This window comes from Miniopterus natalensis, chromosome X (genome assembly GCF_054644295.1).
Source record: "Miniopterus natalensis isolate mMinNat1 chromosome X, mMinNat1.hap1, whole genome shotgun sequence".
NCBI lineage: Eukaryota > Metazoa > Chordata > Mammalia > Chiroptera > Miniopteridae > Miniopterus > Miniopterus natalensis.
This window is the reverse complement of record NC_142103.1, coordinates 9,438,348-9,463,158: the sequence shown is the minus strand read 5'-3', so window position 1 is coordinate 9,463,158 and position 24,811 is coordinate 9,438,348. Positions and strand designations below refer to the sequence as shown.

The window sequence follows — 24,811 nt, the reverse complement described above, 5'->3', positions numbered from 1 at the left end:
GGCTTCCCAAATGACACATAAAATGAAAGCGTGGGATTTGACTAGTTAAATAATGAATCAATTTCGAGGTTTTAGCATAAGTGACACCTCCATGGTCATCCTTTTGGACTGTGATTTCTGGTAATAGCAAGTGAAAAAAAAACTATTACTGCTGTTGCTATGGATCTTCTATCTGCTGAGGTTCAGGCATCATTTTGGATGGAGGCTGCAGTGTAAACCCTGCTTAGTGAAGGTAGAATTTCATGATAGCAGAGGATTACTGTTGCCTCATGAGCAAACAGCAAATATAGGTGGGGGGAAAGGTGTTGGACTCTGGAAGGAGAGAAAGACAGTATTTCCAAGGAAGGAGAAAAGTAATCTTTTGCTTTAAAGATTTGAGAATTCTCTATATTTTTGAGAATGGGAAATTTCTCTACTTTCTGCAGAGAGGAGAAAAAGCCAACAGAAGAAGAAAATGGGGAGGTAATAGTAATTCATTTCTTTCTTCTTGCTTGTGACTTCTGTGATAAGAGTTATGTTTGCATAATTGATTTGTTATGGCAAGAAAATGTCTGTAAAGAGTATATTTGGTTGGGAGAAAGCTTGTGAAAGACCAGGGGAAAGAGCTGCCATCATAGGAATGGTGATTTCAGTTGCTTTTCTGTTTAAGATGTGCAGTTTTTGTGGCATGTGTACTCGGCCAAAAAATTGTTTCTAGACACTTGGAGCCATTTGGGGTGGCCTTTTTTTTTCTCTGTAGGCAAAATGAACACTTTCCATTAACAAGGAAAAGTGCCAGATTATCACTGGATTATATTTGGCTAATTTAGACTGTTACGGGTGGCGGGGGGGGGGGGGGTGGTGAAGAGAAGGAATTGTTCTTCCAAATGACTGGACTTATTATTATTGTTTCTTTTCCAGTAGGTTCTGGCCTTAAAATTCTCTCTCAGGAAATGATTGAAACAGTTCTTTGGAGCCTTCAAGGCTGAGTAATATCTCAGATTTATTTTAAAATAAGTTTGCTTAATGACTTTTTAGCACTACTTGATTTATGTCTTGGCTGAGAGAAGAGTTCTAAGTAGAATGTAGTCCAGTTACTTTTTTCTAAGAACACTTGTGGATACTAAATACTGTATTAATTCTATTGTTGGCTTTTAACTTTCCAATAATTTAAAAGATATAAATGCCTTCACACTTAAAAAACAAACATTGTTTTTTGCCCAGGGATTACAGCCCCCTCCCCACATGCCATGCAGTTATAATGTAAGTGTGATCCTAAATGAAAGGTGAAGCACAGTTTTGGACGATTTTTTGAAAATCCTTTAACTGAAAAGATGATCTGTATCTTATGAAAGAATAATTTTATTTAATATGGCCAAGTGGTTCCAGAGCTTAAGAATTTAATTATTTTTCCTGGTAAGCCACTAAATTGTTTTCTCCTATTTGAATGCTGAATGTAGTGTGTTCTGTTCCTTGGTAATATGAAATAATGCCTGCACAAATCTCCTCAAATATAAAGTGTGGAGAGTGTATAGGTAACCCTTAAGCTCTAAAACTAAGCCTTGGAGATTCTGCTCAGGAGTCTAGATTAAGTTAGTATTTATAAAAGATAAGGCACATGTGACTATTTATATATAAAAATGATCAGGTATCCATTCTAAGCAAATTTTGAATTAGATGTAATTAATTTTATACCGAGGCAATGAATGTGTAATTACTTTTCTACTGTGTATAATTAATTTTCTACTAAGAGGTAGTGAGGCTGTAACACTTGGCTTATGATTTGGACAAAAATGAAAGTCCCTTGAAATTTTGGATTTTAACTTCTCCCTAGTAAATATTTTTAAATGCCTGTGTTTTTTTAAAAAATGATAATGATTACCTTCCTCCAGTAGTATTTTTGGAGCTTTGTTAATGTAATGCAACCTTTTATCAGGCAGAGTTTTCATCTGAGCCACAAAATATAGAAAATGATTTGAGTGATTTGAGCTAATGTTTTCTCAATTTTCCCGTGAAGGGCACAACTAAGACCATTCTAGATTCACCAGAGAGAAGTTTATTTATTATATACAATGGGTTCCTTACAGCAGCAGTCAGCAAACCATAGACAAGGGCCAAATCCTGCCTACAGCCTGTTTGTGTGTAGCCTGCAAGCTAAAAATAGCTTTTACATTTTTAAATAGCTGTTTAAAAAGAAGAATAAGTGACAGAGACCACAGACTGTAACTGGCCCACAAAGCGCAAGACATTTACTACATGGACCTTTAGATAAAATGTTTGCCGATCCCTGTTTTAAGGCATGGAACCCATTGAGAATTGCTGATCTAATTAAAGGCAGATTATAGTATTTTCTCTAAGGTTGGCGATGCAGTAAAATAGTAGGAAAGTTTATTTTTATTGTATTAAGTAACTTATACATTGGTCCCATTATTGTTATGCTTAATTCAAGAAGTGACTCCAGATTATAGTAAAGAGGTAGACATGTTTTTGTTTCTTTTCTAGGCATAAATTTTAATGGTTGAAGTATATGGAAAGTTGTATTGGTAACTTTAATGACTGATAAATTTTGTGTGTTTATACAAATACATTTAAACATTTTTTGTAGTTTCTAAAGCAAGAAAATAAAACTGGACAGATTTTATGTAGGAATATAAAGGAGGTCATTGAATGCTTTGATCATTATTTTAAATTAAAAGGCCAAATCTATTAAAGAAGGAAAGTGACTAGGGAGCACTAAGTGTCATATATAATCACATTTGTTTCCTCCTGTGCTGAATAAATGTCTTCACCCTACAATTAACATCTCAGGTACCTTGTCAGCAGTAAGGAGAATAGTACTTAATCAAAATTTCATTAAAATTATGAGATCATAGCATGTGAAATAATCAGGCTCTACCAAATGCTACTTAACTACTTGATTTAGTGGGGAAGGTGCCATCAGCCGTAAAATATGTATTGGTAAATCAGAAAATTATGAAGGGAGAAAAAGAACAGCAGACATTATTTGTAATTAGCTACTACTGATTTCCTTTATCTCCATATTCAGTTAATCATGAATTTCTATCAGTGTTTTTCTCTGGAAAATGTCAGACATCAGACCTTTTTTTTTTAAATCATACTCTTCTGTCCTTTGTCACTAAATAGAGTCGAGGCAATGTGCAGACATGATACAGCTGCCTGAAATACAGACTTTATTTTTTCAGAATCATCAAATGAAAGCTTTCAGTGGGTCCCTACTAGCCTGACCAGAAATTCCTAGGAAAGTTGAATTAAGCCAGGCTATTGAGATTGTCAGGAAAGGCATCACTGGCTACTTGAGCTTGCTTTGAGACTAGGTGAAAAGAAGAGGGGGGAAAAAAGGAAGGAAATTATATTAGCCAAGGCAAGAAAGGACAGAGGGAGTTCTAAGGTTGTGTTTCTCAAAATGGTTGTGGGTCCTTTTGGGGTGGGCATTGAAGATTTGTTTGGTGACTGGTACTTTCTCTCTGGTTAGGGCTGTGAACGATAGGGTACAAGCCATTTCAAGTTGTAGATCACAGATCTTTTAGGGTAGCACACTGTTCAAAGAATTTTAATTACTTTGTTTTGTGTGTTTTTTAAAATATATCTTTATTGATTTCAGAGAGAGGAAAGGAGAGGGAGAGAGAGATAGAAACATCAATGATGAGAGAGTCATTGATCGGGTGCCTCCTGCACGCCCCTCACTTGGGATGGAGCGCACAACCCGGGCATGTGCCCTGACTGGGAATTGAACCCTGATCGCCTGGATCCTAGGTCGACTCTCAACTGCTGAGCCACGCCCGGCCGGGCAGAATTTTAATTACTTTGAATTGCTCATCACACTTATTTTGGCTATGGCAATTCAAGAACTAATTAAGGAACTTTGTCATTTGTCTCCATCCTGATAGTTTGTCGTTGCCCACCCCACCCCTTGCTAGAAATCACTCATTATAAAATCAAAGAAATCCAAGTATTTTATAAGGGTCATTTCCAGTTCTAAAATCCTATGGTCTTTTAAAATTCTTAAACAGATTATATAGATTTTTTTTTTAGGAAAAAAAGCAGATTGTGTACCTGTCTTCGCATTTGGCACTGAATGTTGATTATCCTTAAAGGAGAATTACAGTTTTGTTAAGGTGACTGCTAAATGAACAATGACTATAAATTTCAATGAATAAAATATGTTATCTTAGCCATAGTTTTGTGGAAAACACATAAACAGCCTTATGTTTATAATGGTATTTGTTAAAAATTAAAAGATTCAACTCATTGTAGTAGATATCTCATAATTTTAATAGCATTTCTCCCTTTATTTGAACACTTAAGTTGTCAAATGTGCTCTGGCAACATGAATACATTTCAGCAATATCAGCACAGATCAATACGGGGGAAAAACAGTGAATTTGTACCTTTAGGGATAAGGATTAAGATATTCACAAGTGCTATCGACAGTGGGGTGTAGGGTAGGATGGAGATCAATTTGAGAAATTTCAGTTCAGGAAAAATTGGTGAACTTTGAGGGGAGATTAATTTACAACAAAAAGAAGAGGTCTCTAAGCTGGACTTCTTTGGGAAAATGGAAATATGACAATATTTAGGATTTTCCCCCCAAATCAACTGATACTCCCTGTGCAAGGGAAAGGGAATAAAAATAAAATCATCATCAGTGAGAATGTTAAATCTAGCCCCTGTTTTGTTAATATATCAATGTTTTTAATGTAAGCTTATTTCTCATATATGTTGGGTGCATCATGGTGCTGAGCGCAGAGCTAATTTTTATGCCCATTTGTAGTTCTTCTTAGCTTAGCTTAGGTTTTCAGGTACAACTATTGCACGTGTACACACACACACACACACACACACACACACACACACACATATCCCTTCTTGGTTTCTGAGTTAGTTCTTATTTATTAATGTACTGCTTCAAATCTTTTAAAGAAGTAGATAGGACATAAAAATAACAATAAGCATTATATTTTAGCCCTGCACCCATACAAACACATAAGCAGACACTCTGATAATATTTTTCACTTTTGGAAAATGAAAAGTACATTGTTGAAAATATTAGAGACCATTCTTTTAGAACAATCTATAATCTTCTCTCAGCTCCATTCTTAGTGTTTGCCAAGATTAAAATTGTTTGCTATTGACCACATCATGCCATCAGTATCATTTTCTTGGGATCACAGAATGTTAAAGCCAGCAGAACCCAAGAGATATTTTTCCTAAGTCCTAAAATTCCACTCAGTAACTCTTTGCAAATACTGTTTGATTAAATTCGTTCAAAATATAGATTTGATTAAAGAGGGAAATTATACTGCAGCCACTTTCTCATTAAGAATGAAAAGGTAAGTCTATGTAAAATTCCACTTTTTCAATCAGTGTTAATTTTCTAAAAGAATTCATGGTGGTAATAATTTAGTGCTGTGCTTACAAGCTTCAAACATATTGATTTTAATTGGAGTTCTGCATCTAGAAGGAAGATAGACAGTGAAAAAATCCATTTTGTTTTAATCCAGTGCATTTTAATAAGAGTGCTAAAGATTCACCATAACATTATCTCTGATAGTTCGATATTTGCTATTAGGGGCCTCTGCTTTAGATTCTATACAAACGTATTTATTTCTGAAAGTACTGAAATGACATCCTTTAATGACATTCTCCAATATGAATAGCATAAAATCAGGCTCTCAGTGTCCATCATGTTAAAGTGCCTGTGTGGGTTTGATTAAACAATGGCCTGAATAAATTAGGATACCTGTTTTATAATTTATATATTAGTAGAATCTTTGTCTTCCTTTTATTATATGACCTTGTCCCCCTTTCCAAATGCATATTTTATAATTAAGGCTTGTTATCAGTCCAGGTCATATTTATGTAACTTCCTGTCTAATCAGAAATATTCTCTTTAATTTTAACATTAATGCTTTATGGTTAAACTTGATCCCTGATTGAATTGTGGATTTCTATATGTGTTTAGTCCAACTAAAGTGAAATGTAAAGCAGAGTGATACAGACTGTGGCTCTTCAAGGTCTCTATTTTTGCATTGGAGTACAAAATCATCCTGGGCTCTACTGGACATAGAGTAGTCATGTGGCTCTGGTTAATAGTGATTGCAGTTGTGCTTTCAAAATCAGATTTGCATATAGCAGTGATATGCTACTACGAACTCTCCTTTGGATATAGCTCCATATTATTTTAAGACCTGCTGTTCTGCACACTAAAAAGCTGGAGACTATTATGCTTGGTGAAATAAGCCAGTTAGAGAAAGACAAGTAACCGTATGATTTCACTTATACGTGGAATATAATGAACAAAATAAATTAATAAACATAGAGTAACAAAAATAAACAAAAATAGAAACAGATTCATTGATACAGAGAACAGATGGACAGCTGTCAGAAGGGGGCAGTGGTGGAGGGGGCTGGGTGAAAAAGGTGAAGGGATTAAGAAAAATAAAACAAAACAAAACTCATAGACACAGACAACAGTGTGGTGATTCCCAGAGGAAAAGGGGAGTGGAGGGATGTGGAAGAGGGTAAAGGAGGGATAAATCATGATGGAGGAGACTTGGCTTGGGGTGGTGAACACACAATACAATATACAGATGAAGTATTATAGAATTATACACCGGAAACCTATATAATTTTATTAACTAATGTCATCCCAATAAAATTATTTTTTTTAATAAAAAGAGCTTTGGAAAATTTTTATTATGTCAATCACATGTGAGAAAAGGGATTGACTTACAATTTCATACCTATTTTAATATCCTTCAGTTTATTGAATGTAATCTCGGTGCACCAACAGTCAGAAATCAAATAGTAAATGAGAGGACAACCTCATGTCAATGATTTCATCTTAGGAAGGCCTCCAGGTAAACACCCTGCAAACATCCAAGACCCACAGTATACAAAGCACTATACTGGGTCCTGTGAGGGTAGGTGGTGCTTAGTGAGATAGAGCCCTATTCTTAATGAACTTACTCATTAGAAAATAGAGAAAAAATAGAAAGGTCATGTCAATGAAAGACAATGCAAGGATAATAAAATATGTGCTGTAATGGAAGTTCAAGCAAAGCGCTGTGGGAGGGCAGAAGAGGAAGCAATTGGTTCTGTTTTGGTGATCAACTTCCCCTTGGAAGTTGGAGAGGTATTTTTTTTTATTTTTTTATTTCAGATGAGGAATTTTCAGAGATGGAGGAGATATAGAATTAATGTTGATGGAGAAAATGGCATGACCCAAAGGCTCAAAAATAAGAAAGTAGAATTGTTCTTCAGTGGAATATTACATTTAAATTTGAATGTCTAAGCTACTACTCACTGAAGCCTTGGGTTGGAGATATGGCAAGACATCCCTGAAATTTTTCCTTTGGGCACTTTGTTTTGTTGGATGTTCTACTTCTGTATGTGGTCAGGTGTAAACTAGATTACTTTCTGAATGCTACTTTACATTCTGAATGAATTTACTTTACAATCGAAGGATAGGACGTCTAATAAAATCTTAGGCCCTGTATGAGCTGAACTCTGGCCCCCCTTAACTTCCTTGGAGCAGCCATTTGTATAATGTGACATGGCTAGTGTGGGGGTGAGAGGTCAGATTTTACAGTACTCATTTGGTTGCTTTTTCCATCCTTGGCTTCTGAGCCTGCTTTACTATAATATTAGAGAGTTGGGACTTGAATGCAGTGAACTAGTGATTCTGAATTTCTTACTTGAACAATCGAGTAGTATATAGTTTCATTTGAGCCATTTTATTCCACTATGGAACTGGCCATGTGGTCTATGCCAGTTCATCCCTTACCTTAATGATTGCTTCAGAAATAGAATTGGCAACTGCTAATGATACAAGCAGTGGAACAAAGGAACTTGGCTTCTAATACTTCACAAATTCACAGTGTGAGAATAATAGATCATTTAGAGCTCATTGAGCCCACGTCTCTCCCTCATTATACAGATGGTGAAGCCAACATTTAATCACTCATTTCTTGTAATTTCCGGGATAAGCAAAATTAAGCCAATTTTGCCTGACCTCTCTCTTCTCTTTCTTTACCCCTGTAATACATATAAGAAACCAGACCTCCTTTTTCCTTCAGATTGGTTATATGGTCAGAGAGAAATGAGTTAAATGATGCAGTGGAATTTGCATTCAGCATTGTGATGATAGCCTTGACTTTTGGTTTGTTGAGAGAAGAATGTGATTGTTTACAGAATGTTTCCTTCCCCTTACCCATGGAAATAATTAAAGGTTTAGTCAAAAAGACAAAATTAGTTATTCCCTTTAATTTAAAAGGTCTTAGATCCAAAGATAATTTACCTGGCTGAACAAACTAATCTGACATTTCTACTTTCAATTAAAATAACATGAATTTAAAGGCCTGTCTGGAAAATGGAGCTAATAAAACTGCTGCCTATTATGACTTGGTTTCTTGCTTGAGGATTTGTAAGGTGGAGGATGTTATGGTTAAATTCCTTATTATCCTGTCTGTATTTTTTTTTTTTTTTTTTTAGAAAAATGTGGTATGTGGTAAAGTGATAATAGAATCAAATAAATGTTTCATTCTTCTTTACCGGGTTGTAAATTAAACTGTTTTACAAAAATATGTAAAGAAATGCATTCTTTACATCCCAGAATGTGTCCCACTTACTTCATTGTTTTGTTCCTCTGATCTGAGCTTGGGTAAAGAGGAGAATACAAGTTATGAGACAGAGGAAGCTTTTCTCTTATCCTGAGTAGAAGGATTTAAGATGAAAGAATATTACCAATTATTCTTTTGTTCTTAAAGATGAAGTAGACTTAAAATTATGAATCAGGAGAAACTCCTCAAACTATTATTCATGCAACTATGTCAAAATCTTTTGTAATAAATTTAACAATGTTATCCTTTACTAAAATATTTGCATTCTAAGTATTTTTGCTAATGTACATTTAAAAGTAGGAATAATAAAATAAAGAGAAGATGAAAAGGTACTTATAAATTTAATTTTATTTCTGCCTTACAAACACACTTTTCTTGTTGCTATGCACAATACTGCTGAAAGTTTACATTGTTGCCTTATGAGTAGAAAATAATACTGTGTGAGACCTTTGACTTTATGCTTTGCCATAAGACCAGGGCTACCTTGCTGCTGCCTCACCTATCTCAAAACTGTCTTTTAAGTGAGTGGATAAAGACAGGTACTCTGAGTTGATAAAACACTGTCTGAAGACCAGAAGGAAACACATGGCTGTTGTAACTACATCTCCTTTATTTCATTGCATATACATAAAATCAGACAATTTGACTTCTACTTTATGTTGCAAAAGCAAGTTATAATAGCCTTTGAGAGAGATGTAAACATGTGAGTATGCCATAAAAATAGGTAAAGTAAGAACATTTTCTTCATTGTGTTTAGATAGATATTTTGAGCTCTCATGAACATGAAAATATAAGAAAAACCTGACAACTTAAAGAAATATGACCACAAGTCCAATTAATTCTTCATGTTTAATTTTGGAACATATACAGACATACTTAATTTTTATCTTGTCTTATTCTGTTATATGCAAAATATAATGAAGCTACATGTTTTATTTCAAAAATATGAATCACAAACGTCTCTTAAGAATTTCATAAAATTTTGTCACACACTTGTAATATGAACATGAGGTTGTACAAAGTAGAGAAATATCCTTCTAACATCACATTTTCAGAAGTTTAGAAAAACTTATGAGGAGTTGTTTTTTTAAAATCTTTCTCGTTATTAAAGTAATTTGAGTATTCACATGGCTGTTTGAACAATTCTATGGTTATATAAAAGCTGCCACGTAAATATTTTTTATTCTGGAAAATTTCATCAATTTGAGAGTCTTTTTTATGAACAGAACTGAAAATCTTAGTGTTAAGGGTTACTGAAGTCTACAGTAAATCACTGATAAAGCTGGAATTGGAGCTGTTGGCTTTTGGACATTGGATCCTATGAGAATCATGGTGTGGAATACCATCACTACCTTGCCTCCCACACTCTAAAGGTTAGCCTATTCCAGTCTATTTATTGACACGGGAAAAAATGCACCAAGTACAGTAACCTTGCTAAAAAGTCAAGATAACATATAGCTCACTTCTCTGTAAGATTGTAATATGAACTGTTTGGTAATTGTGCATATAAACAAGGATCAGCCAATTGCAGAGTAGTTCAATAATTGTAAGTAATCATATCATTTGAAGAATAAGAAAGTCCTATTTTAAGTTTTTCAAGATTTTTTAAGTTTCAATTTTTTTTTTTTTTAACTCTTGAGATGTAGGGCTATTTCTAAGTAGACATTGGACAGCTGTGTGACTTGTTTATGATAGAAAATAATTTTGGTTTTCTATAAAAAGAATGTAGTTTGTTACAGATTAATCTAAGCTGTAGTGAAAGAACCTTAGGCTTAAAAGTCAGGAATCCTGGGTTCAAGTTTGAGCTTTTCCACTAATGAACTACTTTAAAACCTTGAGCAATTTACAGCCTCTCTGGACTACAATTTTTTCCCTATAAAAATAAATTTTGGATCAGATGTTTGCTAAGTACCTATTTATCTCAAAGTCTATAATTCTTTTAATTCCAGGATTTATTTTTCCCTTCATTACCTTTCCCTACTTCTACCATTATTTTGACATAAACAGCCTTAAATAGCCTTTCATAGCTTCCATTTGGTGGTATTAGCCTAGGACACAGCAGGCACACAATAAATGCTTTTTGTTGATGGTGGTGATGAGTTGGATCAAATGACCTATACATTTCCTTCCAACTCTAAAAGCCTGTGACTGTTATAGTTCTATCCAGGGAGAACTCAGTTGTGCTTGGATCATATATAACACTTTAAAAAGTTAGTATCCTGCAATCTTGAATGTAAGCAATGCTAAGAGGTATATGTCTGTTGATTTTAATCTTTATTTTTCTTCTGGCAGTATCTTGATTAGGAAGCACTCAATAGATTTATAAGGCAATGTTCATAGGACATTTGAAAAATCTCAACATAGGCAATCATAATAGAACTAATTGAATTTGAGATGCATGGAATCACTACAGAATGACTTTTATTCACATGCATTCTGCCTGTTACATGACAGGTAATAGTATAGACATGGAAGTAATCCAGAAAAGCATTTTCCCTCTAGCTTGGGAGAACTAATCTGAGTAATTTAAATACTAGGTAGCTAACTGGGTGTATCTCTAGTTTTTTAGCACATTACTAGGATAAAGTTTTTAATTAATCTCTGTGATTGTCAGGGCATCTTGAGTTCATTGCAGGTCACTCCTGGTATTACCTCTTGAGAATTAGAATGGAGTAAGCAGTCTTCCTTTCTAAGCTTTGATATAATTAGCACATTTTTTTTACTCATTATTTGCTGTATACCCTTCCTCATCAGTGAGTCACTGAGAGACCTATACAGATAATCAGTCTTTGTACAAAGTGTAAACAGCGTCTTATAGCTGAGAGCATTCATAGAATGGGTTTTATTAAGGTAGGAAGGCAAGTGGAAAATGCAATTTGAGGTCAGCCTTGCTCAGCTTGGTTCATAGTTCTTCAAGATTCTTTCAGAACATATGAGCTCAACTCTTTCTGGTCAAACCCCCTGAGAAATCTACCCTCTTCCCTAAATCTATTATGTTTTCACTCTCAGCTCCAGACTAGAAGTCTGGTTTAGCTACCTCAGATTCAAAGAAACTAAATTTGTTACATTTAGTTCTTTCCATCCTTTGGCTCTCTGGGTCTTCATTCTGCTTAGAACCCCAGGGTGAATTCTAATTCTATCTATAGTTTTTTTATTTCCCCTGATCACCTATTTTAATGCCCCTCAATGGGTGTCAGGACAGGCTACCTTGGCATATTGGATATTTTAAACTGAAGGAGTTTGAGAAAATGGCAGAAGCAGAAAGGTTACTTTGACTTATTCTCCCACACCACCCTCCCCACTGAAACACCCCTGCTCTTCTTCCTTGAAACTGGTCTTAAGACCCTCATGTGAGAGGTACTCTTCCTATACAGGAGGAAAGAATCATCCATATCTCCAAAGACAGGGGGACACAAGGAAGAATCTGAACAAACAGGCCTTGCTAAGTTTCCTCCAGTTTAGGACACTTAGCTCACATCTTTCCACAACTTTGCAGTCTTCACCAAAGCAAACATAAAACACACAGTTTTAACCATTTATTTGAGCCTTTGTTTCCTTATGGAGGCTCCAATGTTATGTAAAGCTTATATTAAATAAATTTATATACTTTTTTCTGTTCATCTATCTTTGTCAGTTTAATTTTCAGACCCAAACAGGGACCCTAAGAGGGTCTAGGAAACCTTTTTACTCCCCTACATCTCCCTCCACAATTTGTACCCATTTTCTACTAGCTAACTAGAAGTAAACTTTTACTTTTTGTTAATGTTTACTATTACCTCAAAGTTGTCATCAGTTAAATCTTAACCTATTTTGTACCCTATTATTATATAGACTATATTGAGTAAAAAATGTTCAAGAGTACATATACAAAATGTATGGGATACATTGTATATGTTTCTGTAAATGTTTCTAGTCTTATTTGAGGGTAGGTACTAATTTTAGAGGTGTGTCCATAGAAGAAGCATTGGAGACTTAAGTTTTAAAATATAGGTATGTATATATAAATAATAAGGTGTTCTTGGTTTTATTTTAACTTCCAATTTTTCCTCTTAGCATGCAGAGTTAGAAGAGAGCCACAGGCTTGCTTGGGGAAAATGGTGATAATGAGTTCCATATAATCAAGGATACAAATTCAAGATCTGTCTGCTCAGTGGTTCCCAAATGCTGATCTTAAAACTGGTGCCAAAATGCCTACATGGAAAATAGTTTGGGGTACTTTTTAAAAAAATACTGATTACTAGGCCCAATCTCAAAGATTCTGAATCAGTAGTTTTGGAATGAGGCCTAGGTATCTGCATTTTTAAAGTTGTACTGGTAATTCTCAAGTGCAGCCAGGGCTGGAGGGCACTTAGAGAACCTTCAAGACTTCTTCCAGCCCTCTGATTCTGTGATTTAAGTATACAAGAAGTCTTCTTTCATCTGCCCTTGACTTTACATAGGAGACAAACAAAATGATCATCTTATGTTTTTCCCTTTTGGACTTCCTTAAGAGTATTTCCATACTAAAAGGTAATTGTTATAATTGCTTTAATAATAATGCTACCTCTGCTTAAGACTTAAATTTGTAACAATATACTTATAGTGAAGAGATCAATTTCAAGCAAAGGAAAGGTAAAGACAGTCAACGAATAATGTGAATATTCTGAGGTGGACCTGTGAGGTTTTTATTTTTGCAGACCAGTTTTTTGGGGGCGTGGATAAATCATCTACTATTCATCATAAATCAATATGAAGTTAATTAGCTGTTCCTATTTGTTGCTGCAGAACTTAGAGCTCCTTCCTGGGCTATGGCTTTGAGAAGGTAATACAAATACAGATATAGTAGTAAACTGCAATTTTGCCATAGAGTTAGAAAGACTTTGAAATTTTAATATTCTTAAAAGAATATTTGATTTGAGTGGAGACAAAGCCAACTTGACTTTCTTAGAGGCTCTGAATAAGAATGATGTGAATAAGATTGGATAAATCAGCTTCTTTATATAGGTGGTTTTTAAATTGCATTACTTGGGATGTTTATCATTTATTTACTTGACTTTCGCCCTTGCATCAAAAATAGAATCTGTCTTAATATTGTTACTTAGGATACTCTGGTGTAAGAAGCTGGTGAGATGGTAAAGGGGGATTAGAACTTAAGTATTATCTACTCCAAATTCAGGAATTGGCAAATAGGGCAGAAATCTCTATCCTTATACAGTCAAGTAGGTGAGGTTATACTACTAGTGATATGATTCCCTCCACTCTGGAAGTTGGGGTTTTGCATGAGAAGTTTTAGTCCCCAAATAAAAGAGTTGGAAGTACAAATATTGTGTAAATGATGGATCTTTCTTTTTTTCTTTCTTCAAGTTGGTATTCTTTGATTTAAAATCTAAAACTATATTGATGAGTTAGGGTTCACTTCAGAGCATCTTTGAAATGCAAAGTGTGACTTGACTTTTAAATCTTTGTTTTACATACTTTCAAGAGCCCATTTATTCTAGAAAGCAAGAATAGCTGTGTTCTCCCTGGGGCTGATTGTTTCACTCAAAAATGTGAATTAGAAAGATTAGGATTTAATCTTGGTTTCTTACAACAAAATTTTTTGTTATAAAGTTAATTAATATACTTCCTGGTTGACAGTGTATCAGAAAATACATACTGTATTTTTTAATTTTTTAATCATAGCATATTTGTAACTTTTAGATTTGTTTTATAGTTACATCAGAAAAACTGAAAGATTTGTTCTTTATATTTTTCCAAATCCACTGAATTTAGAAAGTTATAAGGAGGTGAACTTGTCACCAAGCTGTTCGACAAGGTGTTTTGTTGTTGTTGTTTATTTGTTGTTGTTTTGAAGGATAGGTTTGCCACAAGGTACTGGAAATACAAGAACCATCACCAAAAGTAGAAAAAGAGGTATCTTTGGTTTACCTACTATGTACTAGTAATCACAATGAAATACAATGTCTTGGTAAGAAAGAGAACACCAAGAGCATCAGTAATGAGGATACTGAAGTTTTGGAGAATGTATTATAACAAAGTGTGAACATTAAAAAAGGCATTTCTAACCTACTGAAAGTCTAAACTATTTTTAAAAGCCTATATGGGAAGCTCAAGATGTATTTCTTTCATGTGGGTACTGTAGGTGGGTGGGGATAACAAGTAGCTTGCAACATCAAAGAGACTACTACAATGAAAGTGCAGCTTTTAGAAACAGGAAAAATCCAACCCAGGACAATAGGGAAGTTTATAAATTAAGCAGGTCATGTGCAAACTGTATTTAAGCAGGTTGAAAAAAGAAAAGTTGGTGAAAAAAAAAGTAAGGTAATTATGTTTTCAAGTTGCTCAAAATTAGGCAGTTTACTGGAGAACTAGTGGATCTATTTGGTAAAGATGGTGCAGAGAACTTGATGAGAGAAAAAAATGAACTTTAATGAACTTTGTCTAATAAAAGAAGACATAAGGGAACATGCTAACTCTATAATTATCTCCTGAAATTGATGACTCAGTAAAATTGTAATTGAACAGATGATCTAGGTCCGATTGACAAATTAAATATAGACAGCTCACCAGAAGTAGATAGCATTCTCCTATATTTTGAAGAAACTCAAAGTTTTAGGTGCAGAGTAATAAAGCACTTAAATATAAATTAATAACATTCCTTTGGGGGAGGTTTGGAGATCTTGTGTTTCTACGTGATTAGAAGTATGTACAACATTCAGCAATATGAGCTTAAGTAGGCATATAAAGGTTGTCTTGTGCTGGCTGGTTTGGCTCAGTGGTTAGTGTCAGCCCGTGAACTGAAGGGTCTCTAGTTCGATTCTAGTCAAGGGCATGTACCTCTTTTGCAGGCTCGATCCCAGCCCTGGTCAGGGAGAGTGCAAGAGGCAACCAATGGACGTCTCGCCCCCACATCAATGTTCTTCCCTCTCTCTCTCTCCCCCCTCCCCTTCCATTCTCTCTGAAAAGCAATGGAAAAAATATCCTTGGGTGAGGATTAAAAAAAATAAAAAAAATAAGGTTGTCTTGTAGTCATACAATTTTAGTTAAAAGTTGTATATGATAAGATAAAGGAAAATTTTGACCCAGGAAAGAGCAGTGAATTTATAAATCCAAGTCATGCCTGTACATTCATCAACCTAAAAACGTGCCCTTGACTAAAATTTTATGTCGAGTTACTCTGGATTCCCACTGTGAGATAAGTTGTGAAAGTTCAGCATATTACCATTTCCTCATGAGTACTAGCAATTATGGTAAAGGCATAGAATCTTATTTCAGCCACCATTGAGGACATTACATGTGGATAACATCTCAAGTAAACAAAAAAATAAGCCTTGTAGATTCTTGAGTCTTTTGTGTTCTACGTTGCTTACATGGTGGTTTAAAAGTGTAGGTGGGGGTGATTGAGATGTCCAAGTTGGAGAAATGAAAGGAGAATTAAAAGGCAACATATTGCTGGTGGAATGTCAGAATTTTTAATGATTCACCTACCTATAGCTTAGGTTAGGAGTTCTCTCATTATTGCTATCATAGCATTAATGTGCAAACTATCTATAACAGCTGCTTTATTCTAAACTGTGCCTGGCCCTTTGGCAGGAATCAGAGACACACCATATGCTGTATAGGATTGTTTGTGGCAGCAGGATCAGCTAAGCACAGTGAGGGTGCATGATCCAGTAGAATATGGACTAGCTGATCATTTGGATTTCCTGTGGTTCTAACAAAGCACATGTTAAGGGAATTTATATGCTTTAAAAAAATTGTTAATGTCCTATATGATTTATTTTCCTTCATTTAAAAGAATTGATGGAAGACATTTGTGTTCTTTCCTTTCTTTCTCTCCCTCCTCTTAGAATAATGTAGTTGATCCAGAAGAACTGTTCACAAAATTAGAACGCATTGGGAAAGGCTCCTTTGGAGAAGTTTTCAAAGGAATTGATAACCGTACCCAGCAAGTGGTTGCTATTAAAATCATAGACCTCGAGGAAGCTGAAGATGAAATTGAAGACATTCAGCAAGAAATAACTGTTTTGAGTCAGTGTGACAGCCCATATGTAACAAAATACTATGGATCATATTTAAAGGTAATGTGTGTGCTGTATTAAGTCATAATGTATTTTCATTATAAGTTTTTCTTTCTTTTTTAAATTCTTTTTTTTTTTTTTTGAAAGGCAATGTCTTAAATAAATATTTGGCAGTCTTTAGCCTCCAGGCAGAATCCAGCTCCATTTAGAGTGCCAAGTAGACTGTGTATAGATCTAGCAGCTGTATCCTCAATGCATCCCAGTACTCGGCTGCACCATTTTTTTCCACACCTGAACTTTTGGATTGATGGAGGAGCAGAAATGCAGCTGGTCCTTGAGACATATCCTTTGTTAGGCAAGAACTTTCCCCCTGTGTTTTCACACATTATTTTCAATGGTCCTGTCTGTCCCAACCTCAGAATTGATAGAATATGTAAGTCTGTAACTTATTCCATTGAGGTTTGGTAGTTATTTACACGTCTGTCTCCCTCTAGGTTGTGAGCTCCGTGATGGCAGGGAGTTTAGCTCAACCAGTCTTGGTTTTTACATCACTTAGCACAGAGCATGGCACATATCAGCAAGTGATAAATATTTGTTTAAATGGAATTTAATTGAATAATATCTGTTCCCTCTGCCCCCTCCAAAAAAAGTTGGATTTTCAGTTTCTAGGATCATGAAATTAGCAGACATCTAATGTTCCAGCAGATGGAGATGTTACTGCATAACAGAAAACTCTTTGGTTAGTAAATCCGAGATTTCTTGGGTTCCAGAGTTAGAAGTCCTATTTATGTGAAGCATAAATAGAAAAATCTAGGCTAAGATAGTTTAAATTATGTTAAAATTAAAATTGTTTTCTTAACTATTAGTTAGATCTTTGCTTTTCAGGGTTTACAAGGGTGAGGGAAGGTTTATTTTGTTCAATTTTTTTCTTTATCTATCTCTCGGCCAAAAGGGGTATGTTTATAACTTCTCAAGCTGTTGGCCCGCATAAAAATTAATGCTATCTTTTTATGTTCTGCTGACCAAATAAGCCCTAGGAATAGTCTATCTATAGATATAGAAATTCATCAATAATTTTCCTGCCTTTTTACACAGTTTGATTTATTCTAATATTACATAAATTAGATGAATGTACAAATAATGCATAGTAGACTGAATCATTAAACAGCCAAATAGTCACTATGTGTCTTACACTTTACTTAGGTGATAGATACAAAAATGAGCAACTTGCTACTGCCATTAAGGAGCTCACTGTCCCACATTGTACTAAAAAGGTGCAGATTTTGTGATTAAGTATATACAAAGTACAAGTGAAATATAAATAAGCAAGTAGTCAGTTCTATCCTTTTGAGGGAGTTGGTGTGAAGGCTTCAAGAAAGGCTTTCAAGAAAAGGTGCTTCTGCTGGCAATTCCTGTTCAATTTACTTCTTAGTGTGAGCCATTATTCCATTTTAATGTGTGTGTGTGTGTGTGTGTGTGTACGCATGTATGTATATGTGTGAATGTGTATATATATATATATATATATATATATATGTATATATAATTATTTGATTGTTTGTAACATATTTGCATTCATATTCCTTCCTAGAAAGCTTATTTAGTGATCAGATTCTATTTTATTTTAGTAATCCTATGTTCACTCAGTCTCAGTAGTTTTAGATCCCCCTCCTAATTCCCAAAGCAGGCTTGGTTGTAGGCAGCCCCAAGAACTGTCGTTCTTGTTGTTGTTGTGTGTGTGTATGTGTGTGTGATTTTTTTTTTATCCTGGTTTACTCTTTCTGGATTGAATCCTGGTAATTTCAGACCCTTCCTATTTTTAAGCATCTGTAACAGATAAGCCATTTTTTGTAACTAACTTAAAATATTAAATAAACCCTATTTAAAATTGGCTATCTATATTTTAATGAAAATGGGTAGTAAAATGGTATTGACTGTTTTATTGGTTGCTTATATATAGCCTTAGTTCATATTCAGTACTCTCATGGAAAATGAATTGTAGCTCAGTTTGTATTATATATTATTAAGATTTCACCTTTAAAAAAATTCCCCTCATAGTATACATGTACCAGTCACCCAATAAATGCTTAATTTTTAAGTAAATAAAACTGATAGTTTTGTCCAAATTTTGACTGTAGAATGTTCTCACACCAGTTAGTGATACAAAACCATTACCTAAGATGCCTTCTTAAAGGATTAAACAGAATTATTTTTATTTCTTTTACCCATCATTAATTAAAGTCCATGGTATGAAAGACTACTTTAAGGAACATGGCATTTCATGATAAAATTGTAGAAATTCACAGCTGGCTGATATTATTTGTATCCTGAATATATTTATCTTAAAGTAAATAAATGTGTGTTAACTCTATATAGACATACACATATACACAAAAAGAAATATCTTATGATTTTATAACCTTTTAATATCTTTTATTTAAACTATTTTCTTAAATTGACCAACCTGTTTATTTTCCACTTGTATTAAAACATAGTATGGCTATGTGGGCTTGCATTTTTTAAGTAAAATCATATCAAAAATAACAGGGCTCTGTTTAATGAAGTCAATGTAATTCAAGGCTACATCCTTTAAGTACCATCAGGGAACTGCACTATCAGTCAACTTATGTTCTTATTGTGACCCATCCTTCCATTTTAGATGGCATGGGGAATTTTGTGAGTCATGTCAATTGAGTAAAGTAGGACATGTGGTTTTCTTAGGTTGTCCTTGCACAGGATATCATACATAACCAAGACCTCACTGTGTGCTGGAGGAAAAGTTATTGCATTCGAGAGAAAATTATATGCTCTTTGGAACTGTATGCAGTTGTAATGATTTTTTTGAGACATGAAAAAAATGTACTAGGTATTCATTTTGACTGAGTTCACTGTATAACTTCATTTTTATAAACAAGAGTAAAAACCAGACAAACACTTCAGTATGACCACAGTATTTTCCTTTAATTTTAGTTCACTGCAGATTTTCTTGAGAGACAAAGTTAGTCTTATAAAGTGTACTAAAATAAGCAAACCCTTCCTTTCTGATCTCATAATATTGGAAGAATCTTTTATAATCTTTAAATATTTTTCTAGTTCAATGTAAATATTAAAATGAAGCTCACTCAGGCATTGAATAGAATTTGAATCATGCCTTTATTTACTATTGAAAAATGCCTTTAGATTTCTATTTATGTTAAGAAAATATGCCCCCCTCCACATACTACAACCACTGATACTTATCAAAAAAACAAAAAAGCAATTGAATGATATAAGTAAAATATTCCAGAATAGAGCCTGTACAATTTTGTGGCATTCTCATTCTCCCTGTTACTTTTGTGTGTGCATACTATGTGTATTGCCAGCGTTTGGTGAATGTTTCTGGAATATTCTTTAATTTAAAAATAATATGAGTTTTCTTTTTTTTATATTCATTTCCTTTTTATTGAATTTATTGGGGTGTCACTGGTTAACAAAATTATGCTGGTTTCAGGTGTACAGTTCCACAATACACCATCTGTACACTGTATTGTGTGTTCACCACCCCAAGTCAAGTTTCCTTCCATCACCATTTATCTCCCATATATCCTCCTCTACCTCCCCCACCCCCACCCCCCTTACCCTGGCAATCACCATACTGTTGTCCATGTCCATGAGTTTTCCCTTATAAAGCATGAAGGAAATTCAAGGGTAAAAAATTTCTCCTTACAACGTTTTTTTTGTTGTTTGTTGTTGTTTTCCCTCAAAATAAGAATAGCTTTAAACTTCATATAAAACACCTCTAAGAAGCCCCATACTAGGTTCAATTCAACAGACATTTGTTTATATGTATTGCTTTCATTCTGCATATTTTCCCTGGTCAGTCTGATCCACTTTATTCTAAATTTGTGTCTGTGGTTCTAGCCTCTCTCCTTAGCCCCAGATAGGTATATCTAACTTGCCTCATATTATCTACTTATCTGTGGGCACATTAAGGTGCAATAATCTAAAACTGTGGTGTATCATTTGAACTAAGTGCTGAGTATAATTTTGATGTAGGTTGAGATGTGAAGGTTGGGTATAGACAAGGCATTCTAGACTGAAAGAAAATGATTCAGGGGTGGTAAAGTACCTGGCAAGATGATCATTACTGTCACTTGCTGTTCTATAAAATTTTACATTCTTTTTTTTAATTCTCACCCAAGGACACATTCATCAATTTTTAGAGAGAGAGAAATTAAAGGGAGGGAGGGAGAGAAACACTAATGTTAGAGAGAAACATCTAATGGTTGCCTCAGAGATGCCCCAACTGGGGAACGAACCCAAAACCTAGGTATGTGCCCCGACTGGTAATTGAACTCACAACTCTTCGGTGTATGGGATGATGCTCCAACCAACTGAGCCACACTGGCCAGAACTATGCTACATTTTTTTTTTTTTTTACTGTGGTAAAATATACATCATAAAATTTACCATTTTAACCATTTTAAGTGTACAATTCTGAGGCATTAAGTACATTTAGTTTGTTCTACAACTATCACCATCATCCATCTCCAGAACTTTTTAATCTTCCTCAACTGAAATTGTACACATTAAACAATAAGTGTTCATTCTTTCCTCACCACACTCCTTGGTAACCACCATTCTAATTTCTGTGTCTCTGAATTTCACTACCTTAGTTTCCTTATATAAGTGAAATCATACAACATTTGTTCTTTGGTGACTGGCTTGTTTTACTTATACATGCTGGCTTACTAGTCAATGTCATGATTGGCTATTGGATTTATAGACCAGCCCACTTCATTCAACATGTCCTTGATATATAATAATGATCTCTCAAATGCATATGAGTATTTTGAATCTATTTTCTATGAAGGAATGAATCCCAAGTTCCACAGCAGCATTTCTCTCCCCTTTGGCCAAGTGTCTGCATTAGCAACAAACAGTGAGGTTCAAAGGCCTCATGAGGTGAAAGAGTTGATACACTCAACACCAGTAATTTGTTAGCACTAGACTCCACCCTCTCCTCAGTAAATAGTACAATTCTAGAGCACTTACACTTTAGGCAATTTGAATTTTGGAACAGAGAGCCACTTCCTAACCCTTAGCTGACCAACTGTGTTGATGCAGGACTTTAAACTTATTCCTCTGACCCATTATTAAAATGTGTGGATCATTTTATAAGTGGAGAAGTAGAGTTTTTCCTTCAGAAGCTTCCAATGCTTAAATGTACCGGATGTATGGTTATGGTTTCCAGTCACTTGGCTCCTTTAGAATTGTAAACCAGTACATAGATATCATCATGGCTTTTTAAATTATTTAAAAGCAAACCAAACATACTTATTGGCTTTCTCCAACACAAACATCTTTTACCAGAAATCAAAGGTAGAAATTTTAGTTCCTCCAAAAGAATAAAAACAGGATCTAGATTTTTTTGGTTTTGTTTTGCTTGTGATTGGTGTTTTTATTGAGACCTGCTGTGGCCAAGGAACTGATAAGAAGAGCCTCTGTGGGTTAAGCTTCCTTGAGCAGGGAGGAATCCCACCAGCTCACCATTTATGTCTATGCCCACTAAGGCCTTGCTTCAACACTCATGCCTGCCTAACAATCTTCTGAATGTTCAGACCTATGGCCATCCCTCATTGAGGCTTGTATCTGGAAGTGGTGATCAGAAGGAAGCAAACAGAAAAGCTGTTGGGCAGTTCAGGTTCTCTGTCTATCTCAAAAGAGTTCTAGTTCCACTGGGGGGGAAAAAAAACTTGCTTTCTATGAGGAAGCCTTCTTTTCAGATCTAGAAGTTAATTAGTCATAACTAACCACATTTTGAACTTTCCATGAATACTTTTAATGAAGAACAGAAGTTGGTACGGTTCTTTTTTGAATTGGTATCAAACACACATTGTTTTTAACTTGGAAAACGGGTGCTTTCATTCATGCAGGACTGCACAAACAGATAAACATGCTTTATAAGATCCTTTTATTTTAAATTTCAGGTGAATGAGAAGCATCCTGAATTCATAAGGTAGAATATAATAGTTATTAGAAACACACTTGTGCAAAAGAAAAATTCTCAGGCTATACAACATTGTGAGAGTCACTTTTTTCTCTTGAAAAAAATATAAATACACATCAGGTTCATAATTCTGAGGTTCAGAGTGCCTAATTTCTATACATGAAAATGTGCTACATAACCCAAGCCTGGAACTCCTCTTCTCTTCCCAGCATAGTGGACAATTATTTCCTCTCTTTCCTTCTATAAACACTGTGGCTAGCAAAGACTCTCAGCTCTTTCTTTCCTCAGGTCAAGCTGGCCTGTTCTGACAGGAGAGAATGGATGTCAAGATTAAGAGGAGGGCACATTGTTCCTCTCTTTCTCTCACACATCCTACAGAGTGCCAGCATCAAGAAAGAAAGGAGGAATATTTTTATCTTAAGTTAACCAAGCCCCCCCTCGCTGGTCCCTAACCCTAGGCCACATCCCACTCCCCACACTACAATGTCACCTAAACACTCATATAACATTACTGGAATCCATTCTCTGCCATGATAAAGCTTCAGCCTCATGAAGATGCTTGGACATTTTGAATGAAACTCCTGAGTACTTCCCAGGGATTTTAGAATTTCAGGGCTACTGACAATAGCTTAAGAATCTTCATCGCACAGCTGGGGCTGTAAAGGTAAGAAAGGTGTTCCTGGCATCCCAAGTTGAAGCACAACACTGAATATAGTTTTCCTCTAGAACATTGTTATGGTATAAATGGTAGTTTCTCTGCTACTCTTGCTGCTATGCTATGGATACCTTTGCATTACATTGTCTTTAGGGGACTACCCCAGGAAACTAGGCATTATTTTTATGGGAAAATGCTTGCTTTCCAAATTCCAAACATCTTACTTAAAAATGTACTTTTGGAGCACAATCCATTCTCAACTTAGCTACTTGCCAGTATAGTAAAACCAACCATTTCTCTTCCAGTCAATTCTGTGATCCCACAAAAATTCAGAGAATACCACTCATGAAATGGTATGGAGAGAGAGGTGTCCCTAGTATTTCAAGCTATAGTTGAAAGAAGGAAGAAAAAAGACATAATGGGTTATTCCAATTTTTATCTGATAGAGCCAAATGATGTGTGGGTGTGTATGTGTGTGTGTGTGTGTGTGTGTGTACAACTGTTTTGGAATTCACATATATATATTCTCCCTATGCGCCCCATTTGCTCTTGTACAACTTACAGTAAAGTTAACTCCACCTGGAGTAATCATATTCTTGTTAAGCTATATAATCCCTTTTTCTTATCTATTTACCTGGTTAGGGGGACAGTATTCTTTTTAGGTTCCACACGTGTACCAAAAATGTTCATTAATCATGGTTGAATAAAGTTGTAAAGTACATAAAAACAAAAACTAAAAGAAGGCAAAATACCCAGTGTCCTCAAACTCTAAAATTGCATGAAAACACCGAGAAGCCCTATTCAAAATTCCTGCAAGTTTCCATTTACTTCCTCATTCTTAAATGCATCTTTCTTTTCCCTTTAATATTATCATTCAAAATAATAATTTAAAGTTATGGTTTATATTTTCTGGGTTTTATAAAATTGCTAATAGCTCCATAATAAGAAATAATAATTAGCTACTTATTTAGCTATATCATAAGCTAACTAAATTTCAAGGAGGGTCAAGTCTCAGAACTTTACTTTCATTTGTATTGTTTTATGGAAAAATAATATTCAGGCTTCTAAACACCTAATTTTAAACCTGTATTTTAAAACCAGTACATTAGTATATCAGTTTTAACATTTATGTTAGTTATGTTATTTGGCTCAGGTTTGTAATTATAAATTGTTTCATGGCTTTTTCAGGGTTCAAAGTTGTGGATAATAATGGAATACCTGGGTGGTGGTTCAGCACTGGATCTTGTAAGTATTTTTAAATAAACACACACACATCCATACTACAACTTTTTTAATTGGGGTAAACAATGGCTTTTGGGCAAGCTAAGTGGTTGCTTTAGTTAATATGTTCACATTAAAGTCTTTTTTTAGGACTACTACCCTTAGGTATATTTAGTTTTATTGCAGGATTGAGCATTTTGCTGACATTCTTAGAGTATGTAAGAAATGCAAATAGCTTAATAAAATGAAGCCCCCCAAATGAGTGTGTGACAGCTGCTGTCAGTTTAGAGTTTTACTTTGTAAGCTTATCCCCGAAAAGACTAAG

At 34.8% G+C, this 24,811-nt stretch overlaps 1 protein-coding gene across 1 annotated transcript in view; it reads left to right on the top strand.

Annotated features, from left to right (window-relative positions):
* STK26 (serine/threonine kinase 26) overlaps nucleotides 1-24,811 on the top strand; it is a 56,696-nt gene that overhangs the window by 19,393 nt on the left and 12,492 nt on the right. The window contains exons 2-3 of the mRNA XM_087813542.1: nucleotides 16,451-16,681; nucleotides 24,454-24,510. Coding sequence (XP_087669668.1) covers nucleotides 16,451-16,681; nucleotides 24,454-24,510 — 288 coding nt within the window. The remainder of the gene's footprint in view (nucleotides 1-16,450; nucleotides 16,682-24,453; nucleotides 24,511-24,811) is intronic.